The following is a 17,596-nucleotide window of genomic DNA, read 5'->3' on the forward strand; positions in this document are numbered from 1 at the left end:
GTTCTTCCCAACTCAAGTTCTGGCAGCCCACTTCCCGGCGAATGGCCAGTCATCTCGGCCCCATGCACCGTTGGGCTCTCAATCTGCTCGGCCGTTACCTCGGCCCAACTCCTGATCATAAATCACCCTCTCAACTATTAAAAAAATATCACTAATTGTTAATTTTCAACGATAATTGAAAATTTTTGTCACAAAAAAAGTCACTAATTATAAATTTTAGTGACAGTTTAAAAAATGGTCACAAAAAAACACACTAATTTTCAATTTTCAACAACAGTTTAAAAAATTCGTCACAAAAAGTCACTAATTGTCATAGTGACAATTTATAAAAACTGTGACAAAAAAATTAATAATTATTAATTTTTAACAACATATATAAAAAAAACGTTATAAAAATTTATTTTTAATGACGATTTTACCAAAACTTTTTTTTAATAAAATTTGATAAAAATTAAATCCTACTATTAAAACTTATTAATAGTTTATCCAAATATAATCTTCTTAGTTTTTCCCATTTGATTTTAACAAATTTCCAAAGCGATGAACTACTACACTATTTTGAATCAATTAAAATGTGTCCTACTCACAGACTTTCAAATTGGGTAAACAAAACAATTTCACATAAATTTCATAGTTGCAGACATCCATCCGGCCATGTTTAGTGTGGATATCAATTAGCTGAGACACACACACACACACATATCCCCCCCCCCCCCCCCCCCCCCCCCCCCCCCCCCCCACACACAACACACACACAACAAAAACGAAACGAAGAAAAAAAAATAATTAGGCCCCGTTTGGAGACTTACCTTTTTATCCAAAAAATCAAAAAGTTACCCTTTTAACCAAAAAGCCAACAACTCATACCAAAAAGTCAAAGATTCTCTTTTCTCTCTACTTTTTGCACATCTTTTCGTAATTAGCCAAAAAGTCATCCCAAACATATAAATTTTTTTTACCTACTTTTTTAGCCAAATAGCCAAAAAGTTACTAAATTAGCCTGTTCCCAAACGAGACCTTAGACTGTGATTGAATCATGAATTTAGATAAGAATTTAAAAAGATAAAATAAATAAAATAAATATAAATAAAACATAATTATATTTCACATGCATTTCATTTACATTTTCCTTTTTTGTTTTCAAATTCTTATCTCAATTCATGATGCGAACACAATACAAAAGTGTTTTTTTTTTTTTTTTCCTTACTTTCTTATTTTGCAATGAACTGCATCTTCTTTTCAAAGAGAGACTGATCCAACACATACAATTTGGGAACTGTTCATTTCAAAAAAATGTCAAATAAAAATATTTACTTTTATTTATTTTCAAAACAAATTTTCATTCCCTCTAACCCCTCCAGCCACCCCCTCTAACAACTCATAATTTCTTGTTTTCGCTTTTCATTTGTTCTGAAAATATGAGTAACAAGTATATATATATATATATATATTTTGGCACGTTACCAAACACCACCTAAACATTTAGGGAAAAATTAGAAGCCAATACCCAAACTAGCAACTCAGCTCCCACCTTGCATTGAATTTGGTTACAACCAAAATAGCTTTTCTAGCAAAGCAAAATATGCTTTACCAAAAACAAAAAACAAAAAAATAAAGCATAAATACGATTACAAGAAGAACAAAAACAAATTGGGGGGAAAACAAAAGACACAAAGATATAGGGAAATGATACAACAAATGGAATTTACATTGAAAGGGGATTATCAAAACACCAGTATATGTGAACTCTAGAAAAATTAACAATGAGATGCACAAAATTGGGATACCAATTATCATTTCACTCCCAATTTATCCATTTCAATTCTCTCTCCGTAGAAACCAATACCTAGTTTTTTTTTTTTCTTTTTCTTTTCTTTTTTTTTTTTGTTTCCCCTGTTCTCTACTCTACAGTTATTTCTAATACAGTAGTGAGCCTTGGTTTTCTGTATCTTCTTAGAAGCAAAGAAGAGCAGACAACACTTACAGATGAGAGAGCCATGCATGCCCCGGCTGCCCATGGCGGCAACTCGACTTTTACCCACGGAAAGAAAACTCCAGCGGCGATTGGAACCGCAATCAAGTTGTAAGCCATCGCAAACACGTAATTCAATCGGATACGTGTGAAGGTCTTTCTTGAGAGATCAATGGCTGTGATTACATCTTCTAAGTTATTTCTCGTCAACACGTAGTCGGCTGCCTCGACAGCAATGTCTGTTCCAGCTCCGATTGCCATGCCAACATCTGCAGCAGCTAAGGCAGGAGAGTCATTGATTCCGTCACCCACCATTGCCACTACACTTCCATCACTCTGAAATGAACGAATGACATCAGCTTTTCCAGCTGGCATCACCTCTGCCCTTATGTCTTGAATCCCGACCTGACAACCAACATATATTACATTTTTTGAGTAGCCAATTCAATATGACCGACAAATAATTATCGGAGTATGTTCATTTTGGAATTGATTTTCCAGATCTGACATCTTTAGGAATTCCGACATTCTTTTTACTAGTTGAAGTTAATATATCGTTAACAATCAAATTTGCATAACTAATTAATCAAATCCAAATCAGCATATGAGAGAGGCCAACCATCGTAGATTGTAATTCAAAAAAATTAAAATTAAAATAAGCAGATGCATTTTTCAAACACACTTGTACATTTTTAGAACAATTTACCATACATTTCCCCAACAGATGCCGTCTTTAGAAAACTTTGAAGAGAAAAGAAAGGAACAACTTCTCAGTATTTTCAGAAAGTCGGGTCCAGACAACATTTTAATGGCTCCGAGAACAGTCACATTTTGGAATTCTTAGTTTTCATTTTCAGAAATGGACAGAGATAAAAGTGAGCTTTTGAAAAGGTGAAGGAAAGGAAAGAGAAAGGCAAAGGTGAACGAATACAAGTTAAATTTTTTCTCCATGTCCCTCGCCTTTTTCTTTCCCTTCCAAATCTCTACCTAAATCCATGATCTAAACACATGATTAAGGAATTATACATAAAAAGCTTCAAATCCTTTTGGTTTCAATTTCATGCAATTCAAATTTCAAGGAAGACAAATGTGATGAATAAAATGAAAACTGACCTCCTTAGCAACAGCTTGAGCTGTCCTCCAATTATCCCCAGTAACCATTACAGGTTTGACACCCATTTTCATAAGGCCTTCTACAACCACAGCAGCTTCTCTTTTTAGTTGATCTGCTACTCCCAAAACACCAATTAGGGCACTATCACATGCAACAAGTATACCCGTCTTTGCACTTTCTTCCAATTCTACAACAAATCTTCTGCAGACTTTGGAATGGCAACCCCATTTTCAGTCATTAGTTTCCGATTACCAACCTGTTGAGCATGTACAACGAAAAATTAAGCTCAACTTCTTTCCTACAAACTTCATAGAAAAGTATTGAGTCGCTTTGTCAAAAAAAAAAAAAAAACTCACCAAAACTTGTTTTCCATCAATAAAGCACTGAACACCTTTTCCAGGAAGAGCAGAGAAATCCAAGACATCAAGAAGCCATGCAGAGGATTTGGACTCTTCAATGTTGTTTTGGGCATCCTTGGTAGTTGAAGGCTTGTCAAAGAAATGGAAGTGGCGGGCATATTCCACTATCGCTTTGCCAATGGGTGTTCACTGCTAGCCTGAGCCACAGAAAGGAGCCAAAATCATTGGGTGTTCCTAGTTTATAAAGGCTTTATTGTTTAACATGTCCACTTCCACCAAACCCAACAGCCACCCCCCCCCCCCCCTTTTTCTCAAAAATAAATACATAAATAAATAATTAAAAAAGCTCTCATCTTGTTATTAATGTTACAGTTACGTCCTAAATCACAATTGGTTGGACCTTAGTAGTAGGAAACTCCCACTCAAGTGACATTTCTTACTATAAAACACAATTCCACACTGCCAAGTAAGAAACTTGCTCCCAACTGAGATAGAACCTCCCAAATATACAAATCTCAAAGAAACAAAGGAAAAAAACTCATTATTCTCATACTTTCTATTTACATAATATTTATTCATATTTAACAATGACAATTTGCAGTTGACATCAATCTCTAATATTTTTTCACATTTGAACACATATATTACAACTAAGCAGGAAAAAATAATTGATAGAATATATTTATATATTTACTACACAAATATATAATGCTGAGGATCAAATAGTCAAGAAATTTGTAGTTACCCTCTGCTGAAGCTACCAATGTAAGGAATTCTCCAAGTTTCATTCCTGTGAAAACTTTGGCAGCTGCAACAGTGGCTTTTCCCTGGGTTAGGGTGCCAGTTTTATCAAATACCACATATTTAATCATCTGAGCCCTCTCCAATGCATCTCCTCCTTTTATTAGCACACCATTATTAGCTCCAACTCCTGTTGCGACCATGACAGCAGTTGGTGTGGCCAAGCCAAGTGCACACGGACATGCAATCACCACAACCGATATCGAAAACATGAGAGAAAAAACAAAAAAATTGCCATTTTTTGGTAGCCATTCTTCTGGGTAAGCTCCCATAACTCCACCAATATACCTACAAATATTAAAATATAAAATTAAAAAGAACTCGGACTAACATTCCACTGATATTATCAATTTTTCTAGCAGTATGACCATGATGAGTTGATCCATTGTTAGCTTACCACACTAATAAAGTCAACACTGACAAAGCAACAACTGTAGGGACAAAATGCTAGCAACCTGTAAATCCACAAACATACCTAGTGTTAGGAGTGATGACACCACTTCTGTTTTAGAGTAAGAAATATTATACACCATTAAATAAGGAACTAGAAAAAAGAGTGCAAGTTACAAGCCCATTAAGGATGGAAGGAGCGGCAAGTTGATAATATCCAACACAATAACCATAATACTTGACTAATCTCTATAATTTTTCTTCAATTTGAGTTTAGGGAAGAAAGAGGGGGGGGGGGGGGGGGGGGGGGGGGGGGGCGCGTGTTCAATGCTTATATTTCTCTAGATTTCCTTCATCTGGAGTATTTTAAGATATGGTTCAGGTAAAGTGAAATAGTAGAATAAGAAACGATTGTGCTTTCTCATGTAGGTGAGAAAAGAAAAGAAATGAGTGTATTTTCTCACTATTAAGTATTGGGTGAGTAAGAAAGCAAAGTATGTGGTAAAAGGATATGGGTGAGATTTTCGTTTTCTTCCTTCACATTTTAGCAGGCAATTCTCAATATTATAGAAAATACAAAACCAATCAATTTGTTCTCACCACTTTTGGTGAAGAAATGAAACTTATAAATAAGAAAGTGCTCTTTCTCACCATTTCTCACCTAACTTACATACCAAACATGCGAAAAGATATCTGTTTCTCTTCAATTTTTATCATTTCTCACCAAATCACTGAACCCAAAAGGACTGTAATAGCAGTTTACAGATCTCAGATATTAAAATGCTAAATTCGAAAAGTACTTGATCAAGGCAATGTTTGACTATTTTGGAAGAACTTGTTTAGTTTTCTTCAAATATTTGCTTCCATGACCAAGAAAAGTACTTCAAAATAGTAACAACTCATGCTGAAGTTAAAGCAGAGTAGACCAATACTCACAAAATCAGCAAACTTCTGAATAGGAGCTTTGGACATCTGTGCTGTTTCCACCAGAGAAATTATCTGGCTCAAAACTGTGTCAGACCCAACTTTGGTTGCTTGTATGTGAAGGGAACCATGCAAATTCATTGTACCTCCAATAACCGATGAATTCACCTCCTTCGAGACAGGTGTGGATTCACCAGTAACCATACTCTCATTAATATAACTTGAACCCCACATAACAACACCATCTACAGGAACCTTTGTACCGGGAAGAACTTTTAAATTGTCACCAGGCTGAATGAGCAATGCATCTATCTCTTTTTCTCCAATATTTTTTCCACCTAGAAAACCAATAAAATTAACCGTACTAACATCAAGATTTCAAATATCATTTAGCATCTATTTTGGCAAGTGATGAACCAAAAAGGTTATCAGGTTTTTATTTTTTTTCCTTCTTTTATTGGTTCTTTTTTATATAATAAATGTTACTGTACTTGAGCATAATAAAATAAGAAAAACTTCAAATGATTAAAGCAAACTTACCTTTGTCTTGGACAAGCAATAAAGCTGTTGCAGGCGTAAGCTCCACTAGCTTCTTTATAGCATCTGATGTCTTCCCTTTGGCAAGAGTTTCCAAGTACTTTCCCAATAGAACAAATGTTATTAGCAACGCACTTGTTTCAAAGTATGTTGGAGACCAAAATCCAGTGACTGCACCATATAGAAGTGCACCAACAGAGTAGAAGTAAGAGGCAGAGGTACCCAATGCAACCAAGACATCCATGTTTGTTGATCCATTTCGAAGTGCTCTGCCAGCTGCAATATAGAAACGTTTCCCAATACCAAATTGAACAACAGTAACCAATGCCCACTTCAACCAATCACCCATTTGGAACGGCCCACATTGTCGGAGCAACAAAGAATACAGCAACGGTATTTGAGGGCAGAGTACTCGCATTAGAAACACAGGAATCTGGCACCAACATATAAGGTATCAGCATTGACCACTTTAAAAAGTAAAGACATTAAGTATTGGTAACTGATTGGTGTTTGAAAGGTGATTATAGCATGCTATTGAAAGGATCTCATGTCATGCTATTACACTAAGCATTTTTCAGGAGATACATATTCCCAGAACTTACCAATTTTTTAAAAATAAATAAGGCAAAGCAAAAGAAAATAGGATGAAAGCAAGAAGTGAAATTTTTGAGAAACTAGTAAGAAAGGAAGAAACAAGTGATATTCTTATATAATCTGTTATCATAAATTATACACATCTCTAAATTTTACAAGGAAAAAAGGCCAGAATTCTAGGTGTATCTCCTTTTAAATTTGGAGTGGTAGGTCTCTGTATATGAAACATGAGATATACGGAATAAGATACCAAATAGCATTTCTTGGACCTATTTTTCATTTCACAGAAAATAAGTGCTAAGAGGCTTCTAAAGGAGCCAACTAAATAAAACCTACCTGACAAGGAATTGGTTGAGAATAGTAGTTACAGTGTAAATTCTACCAGTAAAAAGGGGGAAATGGATGAAAAATATGGCAAAACTGTGCAGGTAAAATAAAATTACTCACACTGAGAAGTAGACTGGCAGTGAAGAGCCAAAACATTTTTGTTAATTCTTCTATATCTTTAGAAGTCATTCTTGTATAAGGGTTCTTGACATGTAATTTAAACTTTCCAATGCTTCCACTCTCAATTGCATCAACTAAGGATCTAGTACCAATTACTTCAGGATCAAAGAGAACTTCTAGTTCTTTTGATACCCTCTCAAAACGAAACTGCCTCACTCCTTTCAAGTTGCAAAGTATGCTGTCTAAAGTATGTGCATCAAGCTCATTGGATATTCCAGCAACCCCTAGTATGATTTTATCCTGCTCACTGCTCTGAACAAGTGCACCTTCAAAACCAGCATCTTCTATTGCATTGACTATATCATCCTTACTTATTACAGTAGGATCATACTCAACTTCCCCCAATGAAGTGGCCAAGGCAACTACTGCCCTTTTAACACCAGGAAGATCTCTTAAGATGCCTTCAACAGAATTCACACAAGCTGCACATGTCATACCTCCTATAGTGAACTGCCCCACCAGGGTTCCATGAGGTTTTGTTCGAGATATACTGGGTTCAGGAATAACTTCTGCCTCAAACCCTGCATCTTCTATTGCAATCTTGATGTCTTCTTCCTGAAACAAAACTTTGTTTAGAATAAAACCCCATGTTCACATTAGCTAGTTCCTAGTTGGAATCAAGCACTAGAAGCAAGCCCATACCAACAATAAGGTCAAGAAAACATCCCTAAACTATATCAACCTAACACAGTGCAAAAGAAAACATCTACAGTTTTCAAAAACTTGACCAGAAGCTATATTCAAGATAGAAGATACTGACAGACACAACAGAAATTATATACCATGAAGATCAAAAAATACTAGAGCCAAAGATTTAAACTGTTTGTTAACACTGAAAACAAACCCATACTAAGAAGGTCAAACAACATCTCAAAAAATGTGTCAACCTGACACAGTGCAAAGGAAATAAGCAAAGGGTTTAAAATGATTGGAGAAAAAAAAAAACTCATTCTATACAGGATAGAATATACTGACAGTGACAGCAATGATCACAAAATGATAAACCCAATACATCCACACACAGCTGAATCAATGTCGTATAATATTAAAAAGCTTTCTACGTGGTTCAAAGCAACAAATAGATGGTGAATTTTATACATCCAACAAGAAAGCATGCTCATGCAAACAAGAATGGTCACGGTAATATACACAATGCAGGTAGAGAAAGGTAGCAGGACATGAATTTTGTTAGTGTGCATAGTCAAAACATAGAACAACGTACACACACCTGCTATGAGAGACAGAGAGAGAGATTTTTATTTTTTCTAAGGTCTTAAAGAGATTTCCAGTACCAAACATCTGCAATTCAAAATTTTGCAAAACTAACACTTGACGTTGTCCCCTGCCATTAAACCCAAATTCAATCAGTTGTATCTCAAATTTCCCTAAACAAACACGCTACATGATCATGTGAATCACAAACACAAAGACTGAGCAACACATCTACCTCTGAATTAATGAAACTCCAATAATTGAAAACAAGATATACATGAATCAGATCAACAGAGCAAAAAAAGAATAATCTTGACCAATTAACGACAGGCTTGTTCTGAAGCAAAAACTAAACACATGCCATTACACTATAAAAATCAACCCACATATGGTCAAGTATAATCCAAGCTTCCCTAAACAACCTAGCAAGCACACTCCATGATCATACTTCACCAATAACAACAGAAACAACTAAACATAATAGTGCAAAGGAAAATTCTGTACAAAAACACAATTTTTTCAAAGCTTTAGGATGCAAATGGAACCCAATAAACTAACATGTTAGTGTCACATCAATTTGTAATAAATGTTTATAAATTTAGTTTATTTGTATAGCACTAGTCCAAAACAATCTCTCCCCAGAGTCAAAAGCAAAATGAAAAGAAATCTAAATTAATAATTACCCATTACCCAATTATGAGCACTAACCCAAGATTCAATTCACCAACTGTATCAAATTAATTTAAACAAACCCACCATTACAATCCACAACACATGTAAAAAATCACAAAGACTAGTAAGTTCACACAGTAATAAAAAAAATTCAAAGCTTTAGAATGTGAATGGAACCCAATAAACTAACATGTTTAGTGTTAATTTATTTGTATAGCACTAGTCTGGTCCAAAACAATCTCTCCAACTATAAATTAATAATTACCCAATTGTGAACACTAACCCACGATTCAATTCACCAACTGTATCACATTACGATCTACAACACAGGTCAATCACAAAGACTAACAAGTTGACAGAGTACAAAAACACAGCGTAAAGCTCGAAATCAAGCAATTAACACAACCCCATGCTCCGATTCTCCATCTATCTCAAAATCAAATAGAAAAAGGACTCACCTTGACCAAATTAGGATAAAAAACCACATCGGCCTTGTTCTGAAGCAGAGCCACCGAAGCTCGAAGCACGCCATTGACGCTTCTGAGAGCTCCTTCGACGGAATTCGAACAAGCCGCACAAGTCATCCCGGTGACCGCGACTTGAATTCGCTTCGTACCTTCCTCGAAACCCTCCAATTTAGCAGAATTCCCATCTTCGTAGTCATCGAGAAGCCTCACGTCCTCGAGGTCGCCGGATTCCTCGTCGATCGCCGCCTGTTTTCGTCGTCCTCCTCCACCCGCCGCCGTCAGCTGGAGGTCCCTCAATCTCTGCGCCATTCACGGAACCCAGAAGAAATCTGTATCTATATATATATAAAAATATATACAGATACAGAGAGAGAGAGAGAGAGAGAGAGACAGAGAGGAACAGAGGGAGAGAATCTAGAGAGAGAAAGACAATGTTTGGAGAGAGAGAGAGACTTTTCCGAAGGAGGAGGTGAAGACAGCAATATTTCAAGATGGTGGAGAGGACGGGCAGGTAGAGGGCAAGAGAGAGTATTGTTTTGAATTGACAGATATGGGCACGGGGCTTTCTTGAAATTACAGTTATGTCCTTTGCTCGTACTATCTCGTTTTTGTACTACATATATGTGGGACTACGTCCAAACTTTTGCGTAATAGATGATCTAACAATGATTTTAATTAATTACTAATAAGTTGGATGAAGTTGTATTACATTGACTTCCATTTGGAAAAAATAGCAATGATTTAGATTATTAATTTTGATATTTTAATAGAATATTAACGACATGATAGAGAGGAGAAAAAAAAAAGGCTAAAATATTAAATCACAGTGGATGAAACTCATTACCAACTCATTAGAGCTGGTTTTAAAGCTTAAGAATTAGAGGTCCAAAACATTTTTCTGGAGAAAATATAAAAGGAAAAGATTATATATATTTTATAATTACAAAAAAAATGGTATAATTACAGGAAAAAAAATGATATAATTTTATATTTTCTCAATCATAACTATAATAAAAAAAAAATCAAACACAAAAAAGTCATAACCAAATATCTCAAAATAATGTCATAACTAAAGGGGGAAAAAATAACGTAATTAATAATGTATATGATATAAGAATGTGTATAATAGAATTCTCCAATATAAAATCTACCATTTTGATGTAATTACATTTAATTTTTTAATAGAATTAAAGGTATCATAATTATGTAAAATATATGCTAATATAGTTTTTTAAATAACATGCATTAAGCTTTTTGAATTTTGAAGAAAATGCGGTAAACTTATGAGATAATTACATTGGTTTTTTTTTAAGTGTTAATTCATATAATATTTGGCCCTCTATGTTGTCTAAATTAATTTTAGTTTCTTTAATCTTACTAAAAGAAAATGTAAGTGTAATTATGTCCATATGTAGGGTTTTCTGAATTTTTTCTAAACTTCAATGGAGGGCAGTGTAATTTATCCTAATTTTTTCATTTATATAACTAATGAATTTTGATAAAAATTAAACCTTCAAAGTTCAATGTAATTATGATAAATTTGTGTGTTTATTATATTTTTTCTAAACTTTAAAATAGATCAATGTAATTTATCTTTTAAATTAAGAAATTAGATCGTCGCTAGTACTATCCAAATATTGGACCATGCAATTTTGAGCTCCTAGGCCCCCATGTACCTATTTTAATAATTTAAATTATTTATCTCTTAAATATTGTATGTTGACCAACTTTGGAGGAAAAAAAATCATATTGAGTTATTTAATAAATTCATTACAAAAAAATAAATGAAAAATATAATTTTAAAAATATGCAGCCGAATCTATTAAACACAAATACACTCAATATTATGTTCGCTACACTTATCCACTCAAACCTAATCTTACATTTCTAAGCCTATTATTTCACTCTCAAACCTATCTTAATTTTCCAGTCCTAATCAAATTCGGCAAATTACGTTTTTAACAATTAACTTGTACTCAAATTTTATTTTGACATTTTATCTTTTAATTATAATAATTAAATTGTTATATTTTCATCTGTGTTTTAATATGATTCTTCTATCAATTATCATTTAAAATTTGGTTAAAAGATGCTTAGGTAAGCACGTTTTAGAGACATTATATGACAACTTATAGAATAAATTTTGCCTTTTATTTTCTACCGTTTACTCAAATTTTATTTTGGTGTCTTATATTTCAAATTTCACTTAAATTTTAAATAACATGATGAGAGGAGAATTACATTGAAATACAATTAAGTTCTAATAACTTAATGGTTACACCAAAAAAAAATAGAGGATCAAACGTGTAATTTATCATAATCCCTTCGAATCTTACTATTTCAGGTCCTAATCATGGGCTTCGTTTGGAAACTGGATTGTCTTTTTAATTTTTAATTTTTTAATGATTTTAGCCTAGGGCTAAAAAGGGTTGGTTTGGGAAGTGGGTTGGCTTTTTGGCTTTTTAACTTTTTTTGCTATTTTAGCCTGGGTTAAAAAAATTGGTTTAGAAATGACTTTTTGGCTTTTTTGGCTTTTTTTGTGAGAGGAGAGTATAATGATTATGGGTTGGATGTGATATTTTGTTGGTTGTGGCTAAAATAGTCTATTTTGTCTTTTGTGGCTAAAATAGCCAAAAAAGCCTACAAACCTTCTTCGCAAACGGTGGTAAAGTCTTGTTTGAGTCTTTTGACTTTTTTGATTATTGTAAGAAAAAAAAATAAAATAATTATAATTTAAATATAATATTTTATCTTATTAACTTTTTAACTTATATTTGTAACTATCTTAGCCTTAGCGCTCCCAACCATCGTGCCAAACGAGGTTATAGATTCATAGTTTCCATTTTTATATTGGACATTTTATTTATTTTGGGCTTGTAATACTAAGAACATAGAAAGTTGTATAAAAAAAAGTGTGCACGCAATGCACTTTTCTTCATTTTTTTTTCTTTCTAGCTTTTGGTTTTTTAATCGATTATAAATCATGGGAAGTAAAATCAAACTAAACATTAAATTATGAAGTAAAATTCAACACCTAATCACAAGTATAAAACAAATTTAACAAATACAAGAAAGACTTAAATATATTTCAAAATTTATTTGAAATCTACTCATAATGTAAAAAAAAAAAAATTAAAAAAAAAATAATAATTTGAGTATAGTTTTTTGTGAGTTTTTGTTATATCCATTGTGATATTGGTGTTTTTTTATCAGAAATTGTGATATTGGTGTTTGATAATGTATTTACTTTGCCTTTTAGTCACATAGAAGCAAGAAAATGCATTATGATATAAAAGAAAAAAACTAACAAAAAGTTGGAAGAAAATGTACAAAACAAGGGGGCACAGCACAATCACGTGATTCATGCGTTCACCTATGTAGATATTCTATACTAGGAGTGGCAATTTAAACCCGATCCGACGGAGACCCGGGCCCTGACTCCAATTAGAATGGTATTTTCTTAAAAAATACACCCGACGGACAGGAGGATGGTATTCAAAAATGAATCCCCGACAAATTTTCGAGTTAGGGATGGTGATACGTTCCCCGGCATCGACCCGTCCCCGTTCCCGTCCCCGCTTTTCCTAATATGAAATTACTATTATACCCCTCTACCTATATATACACCAAACCCTAAAACACAATTTGACCACCTCTCATCTCTCTCTTGGTTTCTCTCTCTCTCTAAAACCCTTCCATCACTGCCGATCTCCCTTCCTCCGCTGTCTTCCTCTCCCTCCTCCCATCACTACCGATCTCAGAGTGATCGAACGCCGTGAAGAAGACTCCACCGACACCAAACTCGCATTTGCCGATCTCTTCGCCGCCGCTGTCTGGTTTATCTCCACCACTGTCTGGTTTATTTTTGGCCACTCGTCCTCACATTCTCTCCACAACATCAAGATCCTAGGCTCAGATATGTCGATGAAGAATCCAAAGTAAGTATCGTCATTGCCATCACTTTAGCATATAGAAGTGAACGATATGACTCACGACAATAGTGAGCCCAGATCCTACTCTGCTCTTCTTTCTTCAATCAGATCTGTTTTTTTTTTAACAGATCTAAGGATACTGAGTCCAGATCTGAGGATTTGTGTTTTTTTACAAACATTTTATCTGAGTTCGAATTTGAGCTCTGTCTATCTAAGTAATGATTTGTGGAGTGAGATCATTTTTTGTACATTTTACAAATATTTGTTTGAAAACATTTACTATTGTTATTGTTGTTGTAGTAGTAGTAGTAGCATATATATATCTCTCTCACTTTCATCTATGTTTATTCTCTATTTTTTGTTTTTTTTATTACTGTTTGTTTTGTGTTAGATCATATGACTGAAGGATGAGTACAATTTATGTATGTGTATGTGAATGTATGTATATTTGTATATCTATTCTTGCATTCAAGATTGGATTGTATATCAGTGTAAATGAGAGGAGAAATTTCATCCTATTTAGCTTCCATCTTTTTTACTTTTCTTTGTCTTCCCTTTGCCTCAAAAAAAAAAAAAAAAAAGGGTCGAGGACTTTGGGGTTAGGAAAACCCGATTCCTGTTAGAGGGCGGCGCGGAGGAGGGGGGGTAATGGATTCCCTGCTGGGGATCGAGAGTGGGGAAAGGGAGTTTTTTACATTCAGAGATCGGGGACGAAGAGTGTAATCCTCGGCCCCGGCCCGGCCCATTGCCATTCCTATTGTATACGGGTATCTTCAACGCTTACTCTCTTCTTTTTTTTTTTTCTAATTAAATTTGATTAAGATTTAGATTAAAAGTTTTATCTGATATCAAGCGTTCCAACGCTAAATTTTCAATTTTCATCAAACAACCGGTTGACTAGGAGGACGACTAAAAGGATATCTGGGCGGTCAACCGGCCTAGCATAAATTTTTTTAAAATTTTTTCCAATCCAGTCATCCACTCGATTGACCGACCAGTCATCCATTCAGTCATTCACCAACAGTCACCTACGAGATTTGAAAGATTAAATGCTCCCTTGATTTGATTAAAAAAAAGTAGGATTACTTTCATTTGATACCAATATAATGAAATGATTGGAATACCATTTTTAAATTTGGATTGGAGATGGTCTAACAAGAAAAGAAAGAAACAAAGTTTTAATGATTTCCTTTGTGAAGAATGAAAAACACCATCACTTAAAAACAATAATGCTGTGTTTGGTTGAGAGATTTGGGAAGAGATTTGGAAAATGAAAAGGAAAGGGTGTGTGAAATTAGGTGAAATGTAGGTATATTTTATTCACATTTCATATTCTTTTTCAATTTTTCTTTCCAAATACTTCTCAAAATCCTCCAACCAAACACAACGTAAGAGCACTGATACATTACCTAATTTTGGAACTCTAATTGACAGGGGATAAAAAAAAACAAATAAGGCCTAAACATCACATCATAGTGAAGCCCACTCCCATTAGAGCTCATTAGAACTTCTTTATTAAAACTCCCAATCATTTTTCAAACAATAATGAAGCAAACCATTTTTTTTTGGTAGTGTAATAATTAGTTTCAGTTTGGCATGCATGCTAATATGAAAAATGAATTCCATACAAAATTTTTGTAAAAAGAAATTAAAATTAAAATGATGTGATAATGATATTTTTAAAATGAGTATAGATATATACAAATAAAAAATTTATATATAATTATGTGACTTAATGTGATATTTTTATTTATAAAATTGTCATTGTCATTGTCATGTTATTTTTGTTAGTCATTATGACAGAAAATATTAATGTTATCCCTTATACTTCTTAAATTTAAAATTCTAGAAACCTTAACTTTGAATTTTTTTTTTGAAGTGTCTTCAAATTAATACAAACTTGCGTGGAGGAATTTCTTTATAATTTCCTCTTATCTAATTTCTTAACTTAAAAAATAAAACATAAAAGTTGCTAATTTTTAGACAGCACATTCAAGTTATGCATGTATTTATACTAGAAGTTCTGCAAACACGTGTATTAATCAGTTGGATTTAACCGTTGTCCACTAAAATAGTTAAATTGGGTTAGTAATTACTCCAAGTTGAATAGGGTAGGTGTCATGTGATATATTTTTCTTCTCTTATTGGTTGAAAGAGTGGGAGTTATATTTATATGTTGGGTGATGGGGAGATAAGATAAAATGTCACAGTGTTTGTGATTGATTAAAAACACCATGTGACATGCCATATGATACCCTATTTGCTCCCAAATTTTTTTCCTATTCTAGTCAATTCGGATGTGAGTAAATTTCAATCTACACGGAATTTCATCATTCACTTTATAATAATATGCATAGATAGATATAGATGATGTACATGTATACATCCATCTATATATATTTAGATTCGTATGTGACATGTATTGATGAAGAATTTCAATTATCTTAGATTTGAAAGGATTGACTTTTATTTTGCTATGCTCGTACCATTGTTTCTTTTTGCGAATTATAAGGTTGAATTCAAAATCTAAAATTTAAAATATTTTTATGAATATGAAAATATCAACAGTTGAGTAATTTAAAAAAAAGAAAAAGAAAAAAAAAGACATAACTGCCATTACTTTTATCTAACTACTCTTATGGCCATTTTCAAAATAAAAAATAAATAAAAATCCAAGTTATACATTATTTTTATATACAATTTTTAGAGATTATTAAACCTAATATTTGGTGAGGATTTCCCAACTAATGTGAATTTTAAATTTTTTATTTTATTTTGTTAACTAGGGGAGAGGCCTCAAAAAAATTTAAAAAGCAAAACCATATAATATATATACTAGAGTGGGTCCTAAAGAGTGGAAAAGGTGGGTACAACAACAATAATGCAACAAATTGGATCTAGTTTGATGCTGTCCTTTCTGGGCACGCGCTTCTCCTATCTCTCGCTCATTTTCTTTGTGTTTTCCGTTTGATTCCCGTGAAAATTTATTTTTTTTAGGTACATCGGAAATGAGTTCCCGTGAAAATTGATGGGTTCAATTGCTTGTTCCAACAAGCAATTGTGTTTAGTAAGATTTTTTGATTTCTCATGCTAAGTAATAAAAATGAGGTTTTATTTTTTAGTCCTTTAAAAAATTTGGAGCTTTTACCACTAACGATCTTTTGAGATTTTCTTAAAGAATTTGAAGTAACAGATTAAATAATTTAATGATTAAACTATTTCTTATCACTAGGTAACAATTCTCCCAAAGCATAATCATGAGAGTTTCTATTTATTAGGGAGGAGAAATTTAAGCGGTTTCACGTGAAGATTCCAAAATATAAGTAATCTCAAAATGAATTTGATCATAACTTTAGTCCCACCGATAATACAAAATTAGTGGCTCGTATTTATTAAACAGGAGTCTCATTCTTAGACATCACCTTAAAAACTTAAAAGATTAATTATACAAAAATATCACTTCGATTTTTTTAACTTTCAATTGTGATAGTTAATTATTTACACTTCAAATCAAATTGTAATTTCACGTTTTTCTTTCATATGACGTTAATAAGATTATTAGAATTTATAATGTCGTGACATTTTCTCACCTTCTTAGCTTTCTACACACTTTCACTAAAATGTTACTTTAATCTTTACACTTCCATCAAAACCTCATTTTTTTTTTTTTTTTTTTTCATTTTTCGTCAATCTCTTAAGGGTGGATAGACGGAAGGGTGCATCTATTTGGCCTAATTTTTGAAACTGTTTTTGAGTTTTTTTATTTTTTATTTTTTGTCTCTAATAAATTTTTTTTCTTCTTATTTTAATTATTTGTGTTTTTTGACTTTTTACATACACTTTAGATGCACTTAAAAACTAAAATATTTATGAATAAATCTATAAAAAAAATTTACTAAATACAAAAATATGAAAATTACTAAATACAAAAAAATGAAAAATATTATAGTTTCTTATATTTTGTTGTATTTAGTTTTTTTTTTAAATCAAAAATATTTTACTTTTTAAGTACATCTAATTAAGTAGATCTAAAAATAAAATAAAAAATTGAATTAAAATATAAAAAAAAAAATCTCACTATAAAGGCCAAAATAAGTAAATAAATAACCAAAAAA

The 17,596-nt window shown here is 32.9% G+C and overlaps 1 protein-coding gene across 1 annotated transcript; it reads right to left on the minus strand.

The window, feature by feature from the left end:
* Positions 1 to 1,687: 1,687 nt before the first annotated feature.
* Positions 1,688 to 10,072, minus strand: RAN1 (copper-exporting ATPase / responsive-to-antagonist 1 / copper-transporting ATPase (RAN1)). Its single transcript, XM_082886081.1, is given in 10 exon segments — positions 1,688 to 2,377; positions 3,086 to 3,297; positions 3,300 to 3,342; positions 3,443 to 3,642; positions 4,191 to 4,534; positions 4,644 to 4,701; positions 5,569 to 5,898; positions 6,101 to 6,530; positions 7,139 to 7,753; positions 9,541 to 10,072. Coding segments are annotated over 10 exon segments (3,027 nt in total). The 5' UTR covers positions 9,859 to 10,072; the 3' UTR covers positions 1,688 to 1,900.
* Between the last annotated feature and the right edge of the window lie 7,524 nt (positions 10,073 to 17,596).

Source organism: Camellia sinensis, chromosome 9, assembly GCF_055761805.1.
Source record: "Camellia sinensis isolate YWXY chromosome 9, ASM5576180v1, whole genome shotgun sequence".
In the NCBI taxonomy this organism is placed as follows: Eukaryota; Viridiplantae; Streptophyta; class Magnoliopsida; order Ericales; family Theaceae; genus Camellia; species Camellia sinensis.